General features: G+C 42.4%; 1 protein-coding gene across 1 annotated transcript; it reads right to left on the bottom strand.

The window, feature by feature from the left end:
* Positions 1 to 3,977: 3,977 nt before the first annotated feature.
* Positions 3,978 to 16,437, bottom strand: LOC311022165 (glutamate decarboxylase 1). The gene is made up of 17 exons (XM_084023252.1): positions 16,276 to 16,437; positions 15,267 to 15,470; positions 13,633 to 13,695; positions 12,464 to 12,631; positions 11,987 to 12,229; positions 11,729 to 11,819; positions 9,367 to 9,479; positions 8,733 to 8,848; positions 8,571 to 8,650; positions 8,432 to 8,486; positions 7,964 to 8,080; positions 7,807 to 7,871; positions 6,615 to 6,693; positions 6,358 to 6,507; positions 6,137 to 6,244; positions 5,779 to 5,868; positions 3,978 to 5,621 (listed from the first exon to the last, which is right to left on the bottom strand). The coding sequence occupies exons 2-17, from the start codon at positions 15,340 to 15,342 to the stop codon at positions 5,448 to 5,450; spliced, it is 1,788 nt and encodes a 595-aa protein (XP_083879378.1). The 5' UTR covers positions 15,343 to 15,470; positions 16,276 to 16,437; the 3' UTR covers positions 3,978 to 5,447.
* Positions 16,438 to 18,007: the final 1,570 nt, after the last annotated feature.

Here is an 18,007-nt window from a genome sequence, read left to right as displayed (position 1 = left end):
CGGGGAAGATGTGAGAGAATAAAATTGTCTCATTGATCAAACGGAGATAAGGAGGGATATCATCAGTGCTATAAAGAACATGGGCTCAAGGAGTCGATTAATGTATATGTAGTTGAATATCTCTGTAGTGCAGCAGCTCTTATCAAATAATTTGAAATAAACTTGCACAGCATTGTGATTCTCCTCATCAATCTTCAGTTATCCTGTCAGTCCACGCGTCCGCTGGAGCTCACCTTGATTCCGTCTTTCCACATAGGCTGCGCTGGATGATGCTTTGAGCTTAAAATGCCTCCTCATTCAAGCAGATTTTATTCTTGACATTGTGGTCTGAACCAAGCGGCGCCTGACTCGTGCTGTCTGAGGGGCATAAAATATAAAAAGATCACCAGCTGCATGCGGTTGTGGAAACCTAGAGGGCTCTTCATCACGTTTTCTGCCAAAGAAGGGAATCCTGGAGGGCACTTTTGCTGCAGATTTTGGCTTAATTGGCTATTATCTGTTGCTTTATTGGCCAAATGACTACTCAATAATTGAGAAAATAATCAGCAGATTAATCAATAATAAAATCAATGACTGGTTCCCAATGGCACATTTTAAATGTACATCATTCATTGTTCCTTAACAGGTCTTCATATCTTTTATCTACTACCAGGGGGAAGCAAACTGCACATGGAGACACTTACTCCCTCAAGAAGAAGATAAATAAACTCTGTATTTCAGCAAAAGCTTGCTGACGCCTTAAAACTCTGCGATCACTGTTCTGGATCGCTCTCTCAGATTTATACTTCTTCAGTCCTCCTTGGAATTTACAACTCCGGCTGCAAAGCACTGTACTTTTGTTCAGGCATTTAAACCACAAGTCTGAGGAGAAAATGTCCACAATTTGATAAATCTATAGGGCCCCTTGCATGATGACATGCTGCATTTCCAGTAAGCAGAGTCACGGCTACAAACATCATAAGCCGTTATTGTCGATGAGGCCGTCTAATAAATACACGCTCCACGGTGACATAACTTGTGCTGGGAGGCGAAGATAAAATGCTAAGTGAATGAGATGAATTAAAAACCTGCGATAAGATGACAGAGCAGCTGAGTCAGACACCATTACAAGCAGTTATCACGTCGTTATTGTTGTTGTTTATCATTTTAATTCCAACAAGAGGAGACATATGTTTCCCGTCCTGCGACGGCCCGTAGTTCCTGTTCAGGAGAGAAAAAATGGCAGCACTTGAAGCTTCCGAGCACTAGATTAGAGTCACATGCTTCTAAGCGTTGTTCTGTTCATTTAGCATGCATGATAGCAATCGCCACACAGAGACTTGGTTAGAGTTAATTGCTCCTGGGCTCGTGCTTATTCTTTCAGAAGAAATGTCCAACAGAGACATTTAGTTCAACTTTAACAAGCGTCACATTAGATGTACACACCTCAGCCACACAGACGAGTCTTTGGACTGTTAATCTTCTGCTAAAAAATGTACTTTCTGCCAAGATGAATCAAGCTGTGGACACACAGTCAATAAAGGGAGGCTATTTAGATAAGTGTAACCCATTATAATTACTTAAGAAGTCAGAGGCCTTAAGGTGTTACAATTGATGCTGTTTTAATGTCAAGCTTGCTGTTTGAATTTAAGAACAAAAAGAACAGTGCAGCGGCACGCAAACACTTTTATTTTTTAATAGCTGAACACATATTGAGCTTTACTTCTAAGTATCAGAGCGAAAATGCTGTCCGCATTGAGCTGTGCGTTGCTAAGTAAATAAGGTTGAAAAGGTTAAAAAAAGAAATTGTTTTCAGGCTAAATTGTGGCTGCAGCAGCATGTGTGTGTATTAATGGTATGTGGAGAAGAGAAGGGGGGGAAGGGCTGGCAAGCAGCCCGCAGTCAATATCATCATCATCATTTCATTAGACCTGCCTCACACAATGGGAATGTCAGTATCTATCAGGAAGCTAATGTGGCAGTGATTCCCATGGGCGAGAGATATATTTGGCACTTCGGGAAACCACTGACGAGATTCATGGATATATAAGGGAGAGGAGCAACACAGCTGAGAGAGGATAGATGGGTGTGGGCTTGTTTGTGTCAGCGGGAACTTTGCTTCCACCTTAAAATATTCACAAAATGGGGAAAAAAAACGATTTACACACAAGAAGAAAAAGCCAAAGCAATGAATGTGATGCTCTTTGTTTCATTTGCAGTTTTCAAACGAGGATTGAATCCTTTATGTATATGTGTGTGTGTGTGGGTGTGTGTGGTTTACCTGTCATGTGGGGACATGCATCTGGTTACAGCTACATTGTGGGGACTCAGCTTTTTTGGGGACAAAATGGGGACGATATTAATGAATATCGTAACACTTAAGTGTAAAGACTTGGTTTAAGGGTAGGGTAAGGTTAAATTTAGGTTAAGGTTAGGATGAGGCTGTTAGCCGTTATGGTAAGGGGTATGAATGTAAGTGTGTGAATCTAAGTGTGTGTGTGTGTGTGTGTGTGTGTGTGCCAGGTGTGAAATGGAGGGTGAACAGACTATTGCAGACAGACATTAAGCGTTTCACAGTCTGGTGTTTAGAGCCAGACCCGCCCACCATCCAGAGACTACTGCAAAAACAGAACTGCTCCAGCTCCTTATTATTTTACTGGCCTGATCGCCTCTTGATCAAAGTTTAATTATGCTTGTAATTAGAATGGATGGAGATACTGATTGTTGATTAAAGTGATGGACCCCTTAAAATACCACTATATATCACTGTTAAAGTCTAATAAACCTTTTTTTTTTTTTTTGCATTTAACTGAATAGACTTTATTTTTCTATAGTTTCTGGCTTTGCATGGCCATTCTTTCACGTTTAGCATCTAGAAAATGAATGCAACAAACTAGAGGACCCTGGTTTCATTTGCATTCAATTATTATGAGATCCTGCAACACCTGCTTCTAAATTAGCCATGTAATTACGCTTTGGCACATATAACCGTCAATGATACTGTCGAGCAAAAAAAAAAAAAAGACTCTCCCTTTAGATGTAGGAAGAAGTCAGGGGTTATTGTTTCTATCACCCCATTATATGAGTAGTTATCCCTTTAATCCTCTGTTCCCAGTAACTTTACACAGCAGCCAGTGACACCGGCTCTGTAATGATCGCTGCACTGAAGCATGAAACAAAGAAGCAGCGTCTGCCCTGGTGGAGGATGGGAGCCAGTGAAACAGCCAGTCCCTCCACGGCTGTGTCGAAATAAAACGCACCCAGGCAGAGCCTTGAAATAGGCGCTCAGAAAAAAAATGTTGAGAGCACAGTCTAATGCGTTTTATGATAAATATCTTAAAAGTGTGAGTAATGAGAGGAGTGAGGGAATTGGCAGCGGGCGCTCGTGAAATCTCAGCTGTGAGATGATCAGCCAATAAAAAAATCCCTCCAGGGTGATTAATCTGACCAATGGCTGGTGACAGATGTAGGAGGAAAAAAATAAATATATAAAAAAAAGGAAAATATGCACATTTACCTGAATGTGTCTCAGACTATAGAGTTTTATAAAAACAATATCAGACCAACATTTACTCATTATTCGAGCACATTGTTAATTTTTCTCCATATATTGACTTATTTTGCATATATTTGCTTAGAGGTTAGAAACCAGTACAGAGACAGAGAGGGTTTTTTGCATTTAACTTCTAATTTGAAATATATATATATATGCATGTCTTTGGACTGCGGGAGGAAGCCGGAGAACCTGCAAACTGCAGAACATGCAAACTCCACACAGAAGGAACCGGAACCCGACCCGGGAATCGAACCCGGGACCCTCTCGCAGTGCTACCCACACAACCGTGCAGCCCTTTAATAATGTCAGAAGAATAAAAAAAAAACATACTTGGTAAAAATTGTTAATTGTCAATTGAACATTCATAAATGTAAGACTCCTCCTGTGTTGTTTGCCATAGATCTACTGTATATATGTCTTTTTACAAACTGCAATAAACATATGTTCTACAGCATGTCTTTATTAGTGCTGTGGACACAACGATAATACTCTGCAAATGATGGCGTGAAGTTAAAGTGCCTACATTGAATTTAACAAGGGATATTCATCCCACTAATTCAGGAATGTACAATTGTTCAATAAATATCATTACAGTAGCAAACACTGTGTATTTCATCAAGCATGACAAATAATCCCAGTTTTTCTCACATTGTTTTTCTCAACATAAAGGCGTGCCTATAGTGAGCATGTTCAGTCACATGTTTGCATATTATAGTTTACTCCACTTAATATATTATAACACAGACAATCATGTGTCCGCGGGAGAAAAGCTGCCCCATGATCACGGTGTAGCGTTGTGCTTTTTATCACGAACAAAAGCACCGGCAGTAGCGGCCGCACTGCCAGTCATGCCTCCCACATATAGCCGAAGTGTCTGGACAACATTCAGTCAGTGAATCACAAAGCGATTGCACAGTTACACAACACAGATTGCACCAAAGTCAAGGGCGGTGAGTTAAGTGTTATACAAACATCTGAATCCATCCGTGAGGGAAGAATATGTTCATAAATGTAACTCTTCCCTTTCTTTGGTTCACAAATACACTAAAATAATTCAACGTTAGTCAAAACATTGTGATATATTATACAGCAGGGTTTCCAGAAGGAGGATACAGTACAAATGGAACAGAAGAGCAGATCACCCATTCACAATTAGAACCTCTGCTTATAAATAAAGGGATTCATCTATCACACATTACACCGTATGGTTCGATTTACATAAAGGAGTCGTTCACTGAAAAACTAGGACACATTTTGGCACAAAGGCAATGTAACAATACTATACACAATCTACACAAAAACCTCTAAAACACAGCGATCAAGTACAATGACTGTGTTATATATTTGTAATACCAAAGGGAGATAACAGCGAGGGTACGATGTGGCGATGCATCTGGCTTGATAATTACACAGACAACATATAAGGTTCCCTACTTTGTGCTGTGATATCTGTGAAAAAATATTTTTGATCTCATTCTGTTTTTTAATACTGACCTTCATATAGTACAACAGTAAAATAACTTCTTTTTTAATAACTACTATAGGAAGAATCATTCAAGTGCTCAGATATTCTTGCTGTTTGATATTTACATGAAAAGTTTCATTTAACCAACGGTTCATTTCCAGTCAACACACCGTTAGCAAGAATGCCAGTATGCTTTTGTGATTCTCCCAGTTTGGACTAATTTACTCAGATAACCTTGTGTGCAAATGTTTTGAATATATGTCATCGCTGCTAAAGACAGAAGAGACAGAGAAGAGACACTCAGGGCGTATTATTTCTTGTGCATTGCCAGATCTGTAAGCAAGAATGTCAATGTCTTTATGAGACAAAAAAGGGACATGAAGCCCAGCTCAAGGCTCTCCAGAGTTGGACATGTTTGGGGAGGGGCGGGGGGGTTAGGTGTGGCTCTTACAAGTCGTTCCCCAGTCGCTCAATCTCCTCAATCAGGAAGTCGATGTCTGACCTGGTGGCAGCGGGGTTTGAGATGACCATGCGGAAGAAGTTGACCTTGTCTCCTTGTGGCTGGTAACCCACCATCGTAGTCCCGGACTCCATCATCAGCGCCTTGATCTTCGGGGCCACCTGTTGTGAGGCAAAGACACAGCGTTACCATCCAGACTCTTCAAAATAAAAGCACACAATCTGTACATGACTTCACTGCATCCCTGAATATAAGTAGATACTGCATGAATATAAGAGGGAAGACTAAAAAAAAAGCAAGAAGTGATGAGTCCATCACCTTGTGCAACCTCTCCCGCCTCTCATCGCCATCGGGTAAGCCGCGCAGACTCGGTGGGACGTACCAGAAACACACATTAGTGTGCTGCGGCTGATAAGAGAAAATGGGAACGGCGTTAGTAAACGAGCGCCGATAAAGACACGCTTTCTGTAATTTCAGCTTTTCTTGTCAACTTGTCGGCAGCGCAGAATGATCCAATCAATCCTAAAAGCAAGATAAAAGTACGAAATGTGTTGTTGTAGTCGTTTAACGTGAAAGATAATTTTGAGTGTCCAATGAATTCGGATTTATAGGAATCTGATTACTCAGTGACTACGTTGGCATTCGATTAAAAAAATAAGCATATAAATGATCTCACCTCTCCATCGAACACCATCTGGAAGCCTTCCCTGTTTTTTATTTTGTTGTAGAGGTACGCGGACATATCCAGGCACTTGTCGATATGCTGTTCAAATCCCACTGTTCCCTTTTAGGTGCATTGAAAAAGAAAGAACAAGGAGCTGTTACCATCACGCGCTGCTAGATGTGGCAGCAGGGTTGGTCGAGGCTTTAGAAGAAAGCAGATTATAAAATGCCAACCTTTGCTTTCCACATGAGCCAGAACTTGAAGATATCAACGTGGCGTCCACACTGAATGGCCTTGTCGCCCGTGTCGTATGTGACGTCATACTGTTTGTCTGGCTGGAAGAGGTAACCGGCAGACATGGAGTTGCAGCCTTGTAATAATCCCTGCAATGGACACAGTCACGGTGTAAGAAACAGAAAGGCAGAGTTATCTTCTCCCGCTGGTGCAGAACTGTTATTGTGTGCAGCAGCAACGTGGAAAACAGTCTCACCCTCTCCCTGACCAGAACGGCAGAGCACTGCAGCGGCACTCCCATCATTTTATGAGGGTTCCAGGTGACTGAGTTGGCCCTGCACAGATATTGAAACAATAAACAGCTGTGTGTGTGTGTGTGTGTGTGTGTGTGTGTGTGTGTGTGTCATAGTCTAGTATCAGAAGAGGTAATCTTAGAACACATTGATTCTTTCGGGTTTTATTGAAATAACCTTGCATGTGAGTCTTTTGAAAGATAGAGTTTGAATTTTTTACAACATTTTCTTTGCCCAGATGTTAAAGCGACAAATAAGCAATTTAGTATTGCACTTCCATGAAGGAGGGCGGACTGGGGGGTGCCTTTGTGGCCTCAGGGTTAAGGCGCCAACCATAAGCTGCAAGGCGACCAGTGATGTATATAATTAGTCCCTCTTATTTCCTGTCATTTCTCTACTGTCTTCTATCTAATAACGGGACAGGCTGGGAATAGATGAGCAAAGACAGAAAAATCTGTTATAAACAAAGTCGTAGAATCCATGATATAAGTATGGGTCAAGACACTGAAACACTAGATCCTAAACTTCCCATAATGCAACTCATGAGCATCTGTCTCCCACATAGCAAATACCCATGTCTTTTAAACGAAATGTTACCAGTTAAACACAATTTTTCTTTCCTAAAAGTATGTAGTCTACTTTCAAAACCCAAATAACCCTGGTGATCGGGGGCAGGTGTTTGGGGGTCAGCTCTCTGGGAGATTTTTTCAGCTAAATTAACTATTGTTCCATTCCATTGGACGGAATAATGCCCAAACAATCTGTACATCATTTGACAAAAAAAAACATGATATTTCGCAAAGAAAAAGAAAATTAAAAAAATATTTTTTTACATTTAATTCTTCTCCAACTGTCTGACACATAACAAAACAAATGTTGAGAATTTCCCTCATGCATGCCGTAACATTAATAAACATAATTATTTGTCTATTTTGTTATACTATGCTTGAGTTTGAATCGGTGCCATAATAATCTGGTCGACCCCATTTGCTAATCAAGGATCCCAAACAGTGCCAGGTAAATGTGGTCTAGTCAGAAAAGCCCCAGAATCCTCCTCACCACTCCGACACTGATGACATCAGGTTTATCCTCCAGAGGCACAGGAGACATTATGAACAGTGTTCTAATAAAATGTATATGTCCGTGCTCTTTTACCTTTCGACTCCATTCAGCTTGTGCCTGTGCTTCCTGGACATCAGCAGACCTCCCCCCCACGCTCCCTACACAGGGCACAACAGTCAGGATGCTCAGGCTGCTGATATGTGCAGCTGATGTTATTTCTCTGCATAGGAGATCATCCATATTGCCTTACGTCCACATGAAGCCACATGTTGTACTTTTCACAGATGTCTGCGATCTCATTGATGGGGTCGAAGGCTCCGTAGACGGTGGTACCGGCGGTGGCGTTCACAAACATCGGGACGTACCCCTGCAGAACCAAAAACACAGTTTACGGGCTGAATTCGTGTTCATTCTGCGACCGTGACGGCTGATGCATTTCTCGATGGATGCCCTCTTCCTGTCTGCACCTACTGACTTCACATTTCTTATAGTCTGCACATCACGTTGGCTGTGGAGGATTACTTCCAGGAGTGGCAATAAAGACGGGGGGGCAACATAACATATGAGCAGACAGAAGCGTTAACCTTTCTGAAATAACCCGGCTGCTCTGGCACACGTTCCCTTTCCTACAGGTGTTCAGAGGAGTGTTTCACATTGTGTGGAGTCTCTGATAGAAGCAAATATATACTTTAGCGAGGGCACTTCTGCTGCCATTCACCTTCTGCTTGGCCTCAATTACTTTGGCTTCCAAATCAGCAGGAATCACTCTCCCTCTGGAAAAGAAGAAAAACACACACAATCATCCAGATGTTTGATCTTTCTTTTTTTTTTTTTACTGTCCACATGCAGGTTCAAACCTCTTATCTGTGTTCATAAGGATCAGGTTCTCCGTCCCAAAGCCCAGAGCTGCGCTGGCTTTCTTGATGGAATAGTGGCTCTGCAAGAACGGACCTTTGATCAGTCACAGTTTAGGCTGGATTTTCACTTGAGATATCAAAGGTGAAGTAACACAGACTAACGTGCTCCGAGGTGAAGAGGACCAGTCTCGGTGCAGCCGTCATGCCTTTGGTCTTGACTTCAGGGAAGAACTTGTATCTGGCAATCATCACGCTGTACATGTTGGAGATTGCTCCTCCTGATGGAACCAACAGTGGGAGAAAGTAAGTATGGCAATTAAGTACACCTTAGCTATTATGCACTACAGTTACTGCAGAATCGGATTATTAAAATGACATGAAATCAACAGATAAATAGGTCAATTAAGTATTAAGTAAAGTATTTAAGGTGGTTAAAAGTAGGTCCACCTTTACAGGCTGCAACATTAAAGTGATGCTTAATGCATCAATAATTAGAATAATTACAAAGATACGATTTCATGTATCCATATTGTGAAATATACTGTTCTGCATATTGAGTATTTTATTAATATTTTGATGCCAACACTTACAGGACTTACTCAAGTACAAATTTGACTGGAAAATCTTATTTCTACACACTTTTAATGAAAATATCTTCCAAACCAGATGAGTACATTTAGAAGTTAAAACCATAGTTAAAAAAACAAACAAACCCTAACACATCTGGTGGTTTCTGATAAAGTATGTAAGTAATTAAAGAGTGTGACATGTTTGAGGGCTCAGGTTTGGCTCTAACCTGGAGAAAATATCCCATCGCCCTCTCCATCGGGCCAGCCGACCATCTCCCTCATCTTCTTCAGTGTCAGCTGCTCCATGAGCACAAAGACGGGGGCAATCTCATAGGTGAACCTTCAACCCACCAGAAAAACGACATCTTAACATGCGATGAAAGTGTGATTGAACATCTTAACTCTCATTTGTGTTTTCTCGTGTGTTCATAGTGTATAAATACTACATCTCACAATCCCTTATCACCTAAAGGCTGCAGGGAAGTCTGATGGGATCAATAGGAAATATCCTGGTTTTTAACAGCAGGCATTTGTATCCTCTAATTGTACACCGTGCTTAGCGAGCATGCTAATCCCTCAATAGAAATGGAACCGATACAGTGTTGTGTACACAGACACACTTTGATGACAACACCGTCTCGGTTTAGAAATGATCTTTTCCTGCAGTGAAATGATGCAGCAAATGCCACTCGGATGCACTGATACAACACCGGGAGTGTGATTTAGCAGGAAAACAGGAACAATGCACCTTTAATGGGATCAACACGATTAAAAACATTGGAGAAAAGAAAAGAATTGTCTGCTGTTACAACCATTGCAATCCATGTGTTATCCTCTCGAGTGTATAATCTCCCTCTGCCTCTTACAGGCTCATCCATCTTCTTCTCACCAATGTTCTTCTAATTACATAAGTATCTGTCTATTCATGCAAATACGGTAAACAAATCAGCGGAACATTGCAGGATGTGCCCCACAGCGTCTTCAGTGTACATACGAAGTAAATAAATAAACAAGTCAGGTGCCACTTCGCAGATGTCGCACATTAATTTCGCCGCATCCATTCATGCAGACGTCGCTCACTCATTCTGATTATGTAAGGCCAGCATGTGACTGTCTATTAGTGTCAGTCAATATCTGCCAGGGGTAATTAGGGTTGATGTAGTCATTAATAAAGGTAAATGACAAAGTAAGCAAGGAACCTCCACCCTCTGGTTCGAGTCATCCTCGGCGATAACGCAGGAGCTGACTACAGGGCTTCTGTGAGGACGGCTGGACTCTGGAAGACAGACTGCCGGCTGAAGCAGCAAGAAGGGACGAGCTGTAAAACATGAGGACTGGTGACGCCGGTTTAAGATTTAAACGTAGGTTTAAGCTCCGCCCTTTGTTACACTCTCAAAACCCTAATCTAATCTTCAGGAGCTTCAAAAAGGTTCCCATTATGGATAAATCACAGACATTAGTAAGAAAAAAAATGGATACCCCTCTTTCTGATGTTTAACCTCTCTGTCTGGTAATTATTATGTTATAAATGTTAGTAATCTGTTAATAAATGCTTAATAAATTGTAGAAAAGTGTCTCTTCCCAACCTGGCAAATCATATTTTGTTCTCATTAACAACTTATAACTAATAAATGATGTATTCAAAACGGATAAAGTTATTAGTTGTAATGTTTCTACTGTAGCATTGACACGTTTAAGACCAGGTTTGAGGTTTTTATTCCACCGCTGGAAACCTGATGACTTCTTTGATGTTAAAACTACAAAGCCATGGCTACAAAAACCACATCTGGTCTGGTTTCAGTAAGTAATTATAGAATCTGACATTTGCGTGTATTAACTTAACAAACTCTTTACAAAGAGTGTGTTTGTGGAACTGAATATCAATCTTTATTGCAGTAATATGTTCAGTTGTAGATTTTATTTCATGCTTTACAATAATGGGACTGGGAAACCTGGACCCTGACCAGAATCCAACCCCTGCATCCTGGACAACAAGGCCTCCAGGACGCCCCAGAGCTGATTAGCGATTATCACCATACACGGGTCAAATACAGACAGAGACAGATCAACAACCACTGAAGTTAACGTAAGTTTCATCCCTGATGGCTTTCCCTATCGTGTACAGATGGTCGGAGGGTTTAGAGGCTCTTCCCCCCCTCAAGCATTGTTATGTCACAAGAACTAGCAGGAGACGAAACAAAGACACCGTGTAAACTGTGAACCGCGAATCAATATGCAATTTAGTTTGCCCACGGGGCTGAATTATGTGACCACAGCCTGAGCACGGGGCCAACACTGACGATACCGTGGGGGGAGTAGCCTTACAAATGTCCTTTTTATTTTCCCGCTTGATTGACAATCCATTAGTCCGCGGGGTCGTCCTCAGCCAGCGACAGTAATTACAGTATGTCACTTCAAGTATCCCCCGAATACTGAAAGGTTCTACATGGGGGCCATTCACATTTATAACAATGAGCACAAAAAGGTAGATTAAAATGAATCCAATGACTTCCAAACTGGATCCAAATCTTGCTTATATCTCCATGATTGTGTTTATGGAGGGGAAATACTCTTCCATACTGTACTCACATGTTAGTGTTGGCTGTAGACGTGAGCCACTCTCCCGCCAACCCAACGATGTCTAATCCAGTGGACAGCTGGTTAAAGAACCTGGGGTGACCTGTGATTTATAAAGAGACAACAAAGCAACAGAATCCCCAGAAAACAATGAATCATTTGAGAGAGAGAGAAAATGGCTTATCTGTAATCATTACACCGGCGTGTAAGCTAATGAGCGTTATTGATCGCAGCAGGCCACGCCGCCGCCGGGGCCCTCTTTGTTCTCACCTGTTCTCACGCCGTACTTCAAGGTGTCCCTGCAGTCCACCAGGATCTGCTCCAGGGACTCGGGCTGGTCAGAGAGCTCCAGGTTGAATCCCTCCATGCCCTCCAGCAGCTGGTGGGGGTGGTGGAAGTCCAGGACCTTGGTGGATCTGTCGAAGGTCTTCCGGACGTAGTTGGTGAGGATCTCCACGACCTCCAGCAGGAACTGCATGGTCGGCTCCTCTCCATTTTTAGCGGGGAGCAGATCTACAACATAAAAAAACGCATCCATGGTTCACCTAAATCTACAGAGTGCTTCAGGTTTTACGGGGTCACCGCAGGTCATTTCCTGTTGAGTCTGTTTGCCAGCCTGTTGAAAATGTCATTTATTTTGTTTTTGCAGTTTGAATTTCCAACATTAGACCCTCTAGATAAATCAATCTGATTCATTAGCATATACTTTAATTGATCATAACTTGGGAATCAAAGTTTCCAGCCTACCTCTGGCGAACAGATTGGAGAAGTCGGTCTCCGTGCGTCTGAAATGCGCGTCCCCTCCTCCTCCTCCTCCGCTGTTGTCGCAGGACAGCAGGTTCTTGGCCGCGCGCTCCTTCAAGGAACTCACCATCCTGCTCCTCTCCTCCAGACTGTTGTTCTTCTGCAAAAACCCTAAGCGATTACAAGAAGAAGCAGAAGAAGAAGAGGAGTCCGCGGGGTGATTACACTCCCCATACATGTTGAGAGCTGCAGCTTTTTTGACCGTCACTGGCCCACAAATAATTCTCCTCCACCATATCTGACTTTTATCTCCTCCCTGTCTGTCCTCCCTCCCTCTCTCCTATGATAAAAGGGTCCCATCATGCTCGGGGAGTCGGTGGGCGGAGGGCTCCGTGGGAGGTTGAGCGCATGACATCAGCATCAAACTCCAGCCAAGCAAAAAAACAAATGGCTGTCGTGTAGCGGCTGTAAATCCTCATTGAAGATCCCACGAGAGCCCAAAAAAGCGCACTTGATACCACGTGTGGATGTATCAATACAGCCTGCGCGGGAGAAAATAGTCCCGCATTTACATGGACAGAAATTTTGGAAATTGTGCAACACGAATTATTATTTTAATCCAATCAGACACGTTTAGTTTTTTTGTTGTTTTTTTTTCTGTTTTCTTCGCCCCGCTGCAGCGTCACGCGCCCGTGGGTAATTAAACGGCCTTAATGAAACCAGCAGAACGTGTCGGTCAAAAATGCTAGAAAATTGTGGCGCGCGCCGGTGCATGACATTCACCATTATGGAAGGTGTCAGTCCGCCCTTGGTGTGAGACCGAAATAGACTCAAGTGGAAATCAGAAAAAAATCCATCCTCCATAATCTCTCTCTTCATGCGACTGGAAGATAAATTGAAGGTTTTGACATGAAAAAAAATGGTCAAATTACCAAAATCAGGTGTGATGATTGTTTAATAATTCAAATCACATTAGTCGATCTAATCTAATGTAAATGGATCATCCTTATTCAGATGATGGTTCTAAATCTGGAATCTGTTTCCATCGAGGCGCGAATAAAACGATGCAGGCCACGAACAGCCTGCAGTCATGCTTGTGGACACTAAAAAAAACATACATTTTATTTAATATATTTTGCATAATTGTTTTATAAAAAAATACAGCAACTTACCACATATCTTCATTCCCAATTTCCTAGTACATCCATGAGCGACGCCACACCAAGCATCGTAGCCTAAAATGATTCAGAAAGATTAGAGGGCCTCACAGAAGCCTGGAAAAAAAATCCTATTTAATTGTTCATTTTTATATCGAACAATTAAATGTTGGAAATAAATGGAGACATGAGGTCGAGTGATGTCGCATGCTGAAACAAAGAATAACCAGCACGCGTGTCTTGGGATTATTTAAACATCACACCGGTTCTCCCCGGGCCCCTGGATCTGGATTAGCCTATTTCCCACTGTATGTCACCGTTCATGACCTATAGGCGAGGGCTTCAAATTAATTAGGCGTTTGGAACCGCGCCATGCAGGCTAAAGATCCAATTGAGTGAATGGATGCTGTTTAAAATGCGAGCGTCGCCAGACACGAGCCGGCTGGCCGGTGACAGATAGAGAATTACTGCGTTATCAAGGGCTCCCAGCCAGAGAGGGGATGGAGCACCTTGGATGGGAGGCATGGACGAAATCCTCAAAAGCAGTCATTTAAGGGAAGCGGGCGTGGGAGTGGGAGGGTGGATGGGCGGCAGTCCCGTATCCCACATCCTAATTTAACCCTTTGTTTGGATCATTAAATAAATCATTGCCCTGCTCAGCTCATTGGACGCACTTTAACTCCCCACAATGATGCACCCCCCCCCCCTAAACCAGAGGAAATGAGGCGGCCATCACAGGGACAACAACACTAAAAACAGAAAAAGAAACGGGAGCAGATGTGCTGACAAACAGCATTCATACACGCAGTTTGAAGGCTACAATTTCTGCCTTACATGATGCAATGATGATTTTCTGACATGTCATTAATTGACGTTGCATGAAAATCAGACATTTGTGAGAAGAAATAAAACTCTTTGCATGATGAAGTGCATGATTTTGTATTTTTTTTAAGAGAGAAAAATCCCTAAAATGCCCATTTGCTTGTCCATGAGCACCTCTGCACCTGTAACGTGGTTTTAGACCTCTATTCAGAGAAGGATCAGGCTCTCTCCCCCTACCAGCTGACAATGAAAGGACCGCGCTGCTGTCTGGGTTTCCACAGTTCCCCTTCTATACAACGCTTAAGTGTGCCATTAGGGACAATTTAATATGGCTGAATTAACAGCCACTTCAGGCTTCCCATGCATGCAGGCACTTTATTCAGCCAGAGCACATTTAGTAAAAAAAGAAAAAAAAAAGGAAAAGAAAAAAAACATGCCTGCATGAATACAACATCCCTAATTATGGAAAATACAAAATAAAATGTGTATTTTTTGGGTTGCAAATGAACCTTCATTGCCTTGGAGAGAGGCTGTCAGCGCTGCAGCCTGAAGCTAATTGCCTCCATGTAATGTTAGTGGAGGACATCAGGCTCTGACAGCAGCATTCGTCTGTCACGCAGAAGCCGGGAGGTCGGTGTGGTGAATGAAATGCAGCGGTGATTTGTGGCGAAGGAAGCATTCTCAAATGGCAGCGGACCCCCCCTCCCTCCCCCTGTCTCTCTCTCTCCCCCTCTCTCCCTCTCTCTCCTTCGATGAAAATGATGAATGGCATCGCCCACAAAGTAAATAGCACACGTGAAATAGCATTTTATCGGTGATGGACCTACTTGAGCCCGGTGGTCGTAAATTAGTCGAGTTGGGGTCCGGTTCTCCGCCAGAGGAGGAGGGTGCAGACGCCGCCATCGCTCCCGACCCTGTGCCAAAGTCTTCACCTCAAAAAACCTGCTCACTTTTTTTTTTTTTTTTGTCTTTAATGCCCCAAAATTCGCTCTTTATATCCCATCCGAGGTAGGAAGTGCAGCTTAATATCACTAGCAGGGGAAAGGGACAAAATCGAGAGAGAAAAAACAGTATTTTAAATAATATTTGCCTTTTTTTTTTTTTTTACATTGAAGAGATGCTCAAGTTGGCGACACGGACCTGTAGACAAGGGCACAGTCCGTCTTACAGGTTGAAACTCAATTAGACGAGACAAGATGAAGAAGAATGATATAAGTCTAAAAATGACAAGTGAATGAAAAAAATCCCAGCTGAACCAGCTGACAGGAGCACGTTAGTCCAGCATCATGATCAGGATGGACGCTGGTTCACAGCCAGACTGCTTCATGTCTGCATTCATCCTCAGAATAAACTCGTCATATAGAGGTTATGATGAAACACACACACACACTGAATATCTGCTGGTTTAGCATCTATAAGCACACACAAAATGCAAATAGATGCTTATAAAGAACAATATTTTTTACTCAAATTCATAATATAGTCATCAATACCTTTGGATTCACACATTTACACGAGAAATATCATCTCTCGGTGTTTTTTTGCATCGTTGATCGTGATGCAGATTGAACCCCCCCAACAGCAGAAAAAAAGACGACGTGCACCCCTCTTACCAAACCACCAAACCGTTATTAAAGGCTAAATAAATGACCAAATTAAACCTCATACACACACTACAGGCCGATTCTGTCGCTTAAAAGCTCGGATTTCCTACAGCGAGTAAACCCTAGGCTGTATTATATAAAGAAAAACACCTGTTAGAGCATCTCCAATGACAATTAAGAAGTTCGTTTAGTTTTGCCTCGTTAGACAGCATGAATGAATAAAGCCACTTACCGGGATGATGTGGGGGTCCAGGTGAACAGGTGCAGTCGCCCCCCCTACCCCCTAAAAAAAGTGAATTTTCCTCTTTTTCCAGAAGGCGAGACTGCTGCGCTCTTCTGATCACTCCCAGAAGAAGAAGAAAGCAGAAAGCAGAGCTTCAGTCCCCCCACACACACAAGGTGACCTTGCTTTTTGTTGGACAAGGTTTGATTTGCGGACGTTTAAAGCGAGCCGCGTCTGTTTATTGTCATTGCGCACGGATGAGTCACTAGTCGCCTTGTGGCTCCGCCGGTGGCGCACGTCTGTGGAGCGGACTGGTCTGCGGGCAACGCTGCAGGTTGGACACTGAATGGCGCCGCTTTCGGCCCCTGAAGTGTGACTTTTTTTTGTGTGTGCGTGCGTGTGTGTGCGTGTGTGTGGAAGTGTGATTATCTTCGGATCTATACGGCTCTGGTTTGGATCCTGGTCACGGACTTGAAGTTTGATGATGATATGAGCAACACATTACGTGGGGAGAGATCAGGATCGAAAGGGGAGGGGAGGGGGGGTCTTTGTGGAAAAAAACAAGAAGACTGTGAAGACACAATCACGTGCCTAAATACGCCTTTAATTGGGATGATTTATTTACCCCCCACGCATGAGTTTGCCACCTCGACATTTGAGATCAATTAAAAAAAACGCTCATTAAACCTAGAATACGCACCTGTCACACTATATTTTCCACACTTTTTTTGTGGCTGGGCTCTGAATGGTGAAGATGTAACCCGACATCATGACACACTGGAAGGACACAAAAAAAAAAAAAGCACAAATCCACAAGGTGGCAGTGAGAAACCAAGAATGAGTCCAGAGACCAGAAATGGGGCCACTCCAGAAATACTCCACCAAGCTAATTATAAAGAGAGCCATTAATCTGGGACACCGTCACCATCATGCAGGAGGAGCAGGGGGAGAAGAGTGGACACACGGAGGCGGGCCTCCATCAGAGGGTTCTTATCTCTTCCTATCACCAATCTGATTAAATTCAGTTTGTCATGTTGGGACACTGTTGACATAAAACGCATATAGGCTACGTTACATTTAAGGACAGTATTGAATGGTTCTCCTCAGTCTGCTCGTGCATCATCCTGGATTTGGTAATTTGACTAAACTTATCTATTTAGGAATATGCACAATATTACATGATACATTACATAATAAAGATTATGCCTAGATGATGTCTGCAGAAACACAAAGGGAATTTCATGTTATATATTAAAACTGCTGTACGTTTGAAATACTCTTGAGGACCCACGTTACCCTCAACTGACCTTAAGAATTAATTTATTTGCACAGAATGAAGTCTCTGGATTTAGTCTTTTCACAGGAGACAGGGGAAATCATTACAGTGCATGTGAGTATTGTATTAAACTAGACAAAAATGAACCTTTAAGGCCTTTAGTAAGACTTTTTAAAAAAAAAAAATTAATTTTTTTTAGCAAATTTACAATTGCTCTAGTTATCTAATTGTCACAAAGTGAAGCTGGGGTTTTGGGGGGTCCAGGGTAGTTGCCTGCTTTGTCTGTTTGATAGTTCAGTTGTCAAAACTCTTTAAATGTATTTGTCCTCGTCACACATCTATTATGTACCTGTCCTCGGCCAATATCTGTGATCAAGTCTCTGTAAAAAAGGGAAAAAAAGAAGAAGAAGAAAAAGGAAAAGGCCGCCCTGCAGTGGCAATGACATACAGGATTGTTTTTCTGTC

This window comes from Eutrigla gurnardus (assembly GCF_963514095.1).
Source record: "Eutrigla gurnardus genome assembly, chromosome: 12".
Taxonomy (NCBI): Eukaryota; Metazoa; Chordata; class Actinopteri; order Perciformes; family Triglidae; genus Eutrigla; species Eutrigla gurnardus.
This window is presented reverse-complemented; position numbering and strand designations above follow the sequence as displayed.

What these genes read in the sequence shown, in the direction of transcription:
- LOC311022165 (XM_084023252.1), bottom strand. Translation starts at nt 15,342, where the DNA reads ATGGCGGCGTCTGCACCCTCCTCCTCTGGCGGAGAACCGGACCCCAAC. An exon ending in CTCCAATCTGTTCGCCAGAG is followed by an intron (nt 12,230 to 12,463) that starts GTAGGCTGGAAA and finishes TTTATGTTGTAG; the next exon opens with ATCTGCTCCCCGCTAAAAAT. An exon ending in CCGTTCTGGTCAGGGAGAGG is followed by an intron (nt 6,508 to 6,614) that starts GTGAGACTGTTT and finishes TGTCCATTGCAG; the next exon opens with GGATTATTACAAGGCTGCAA.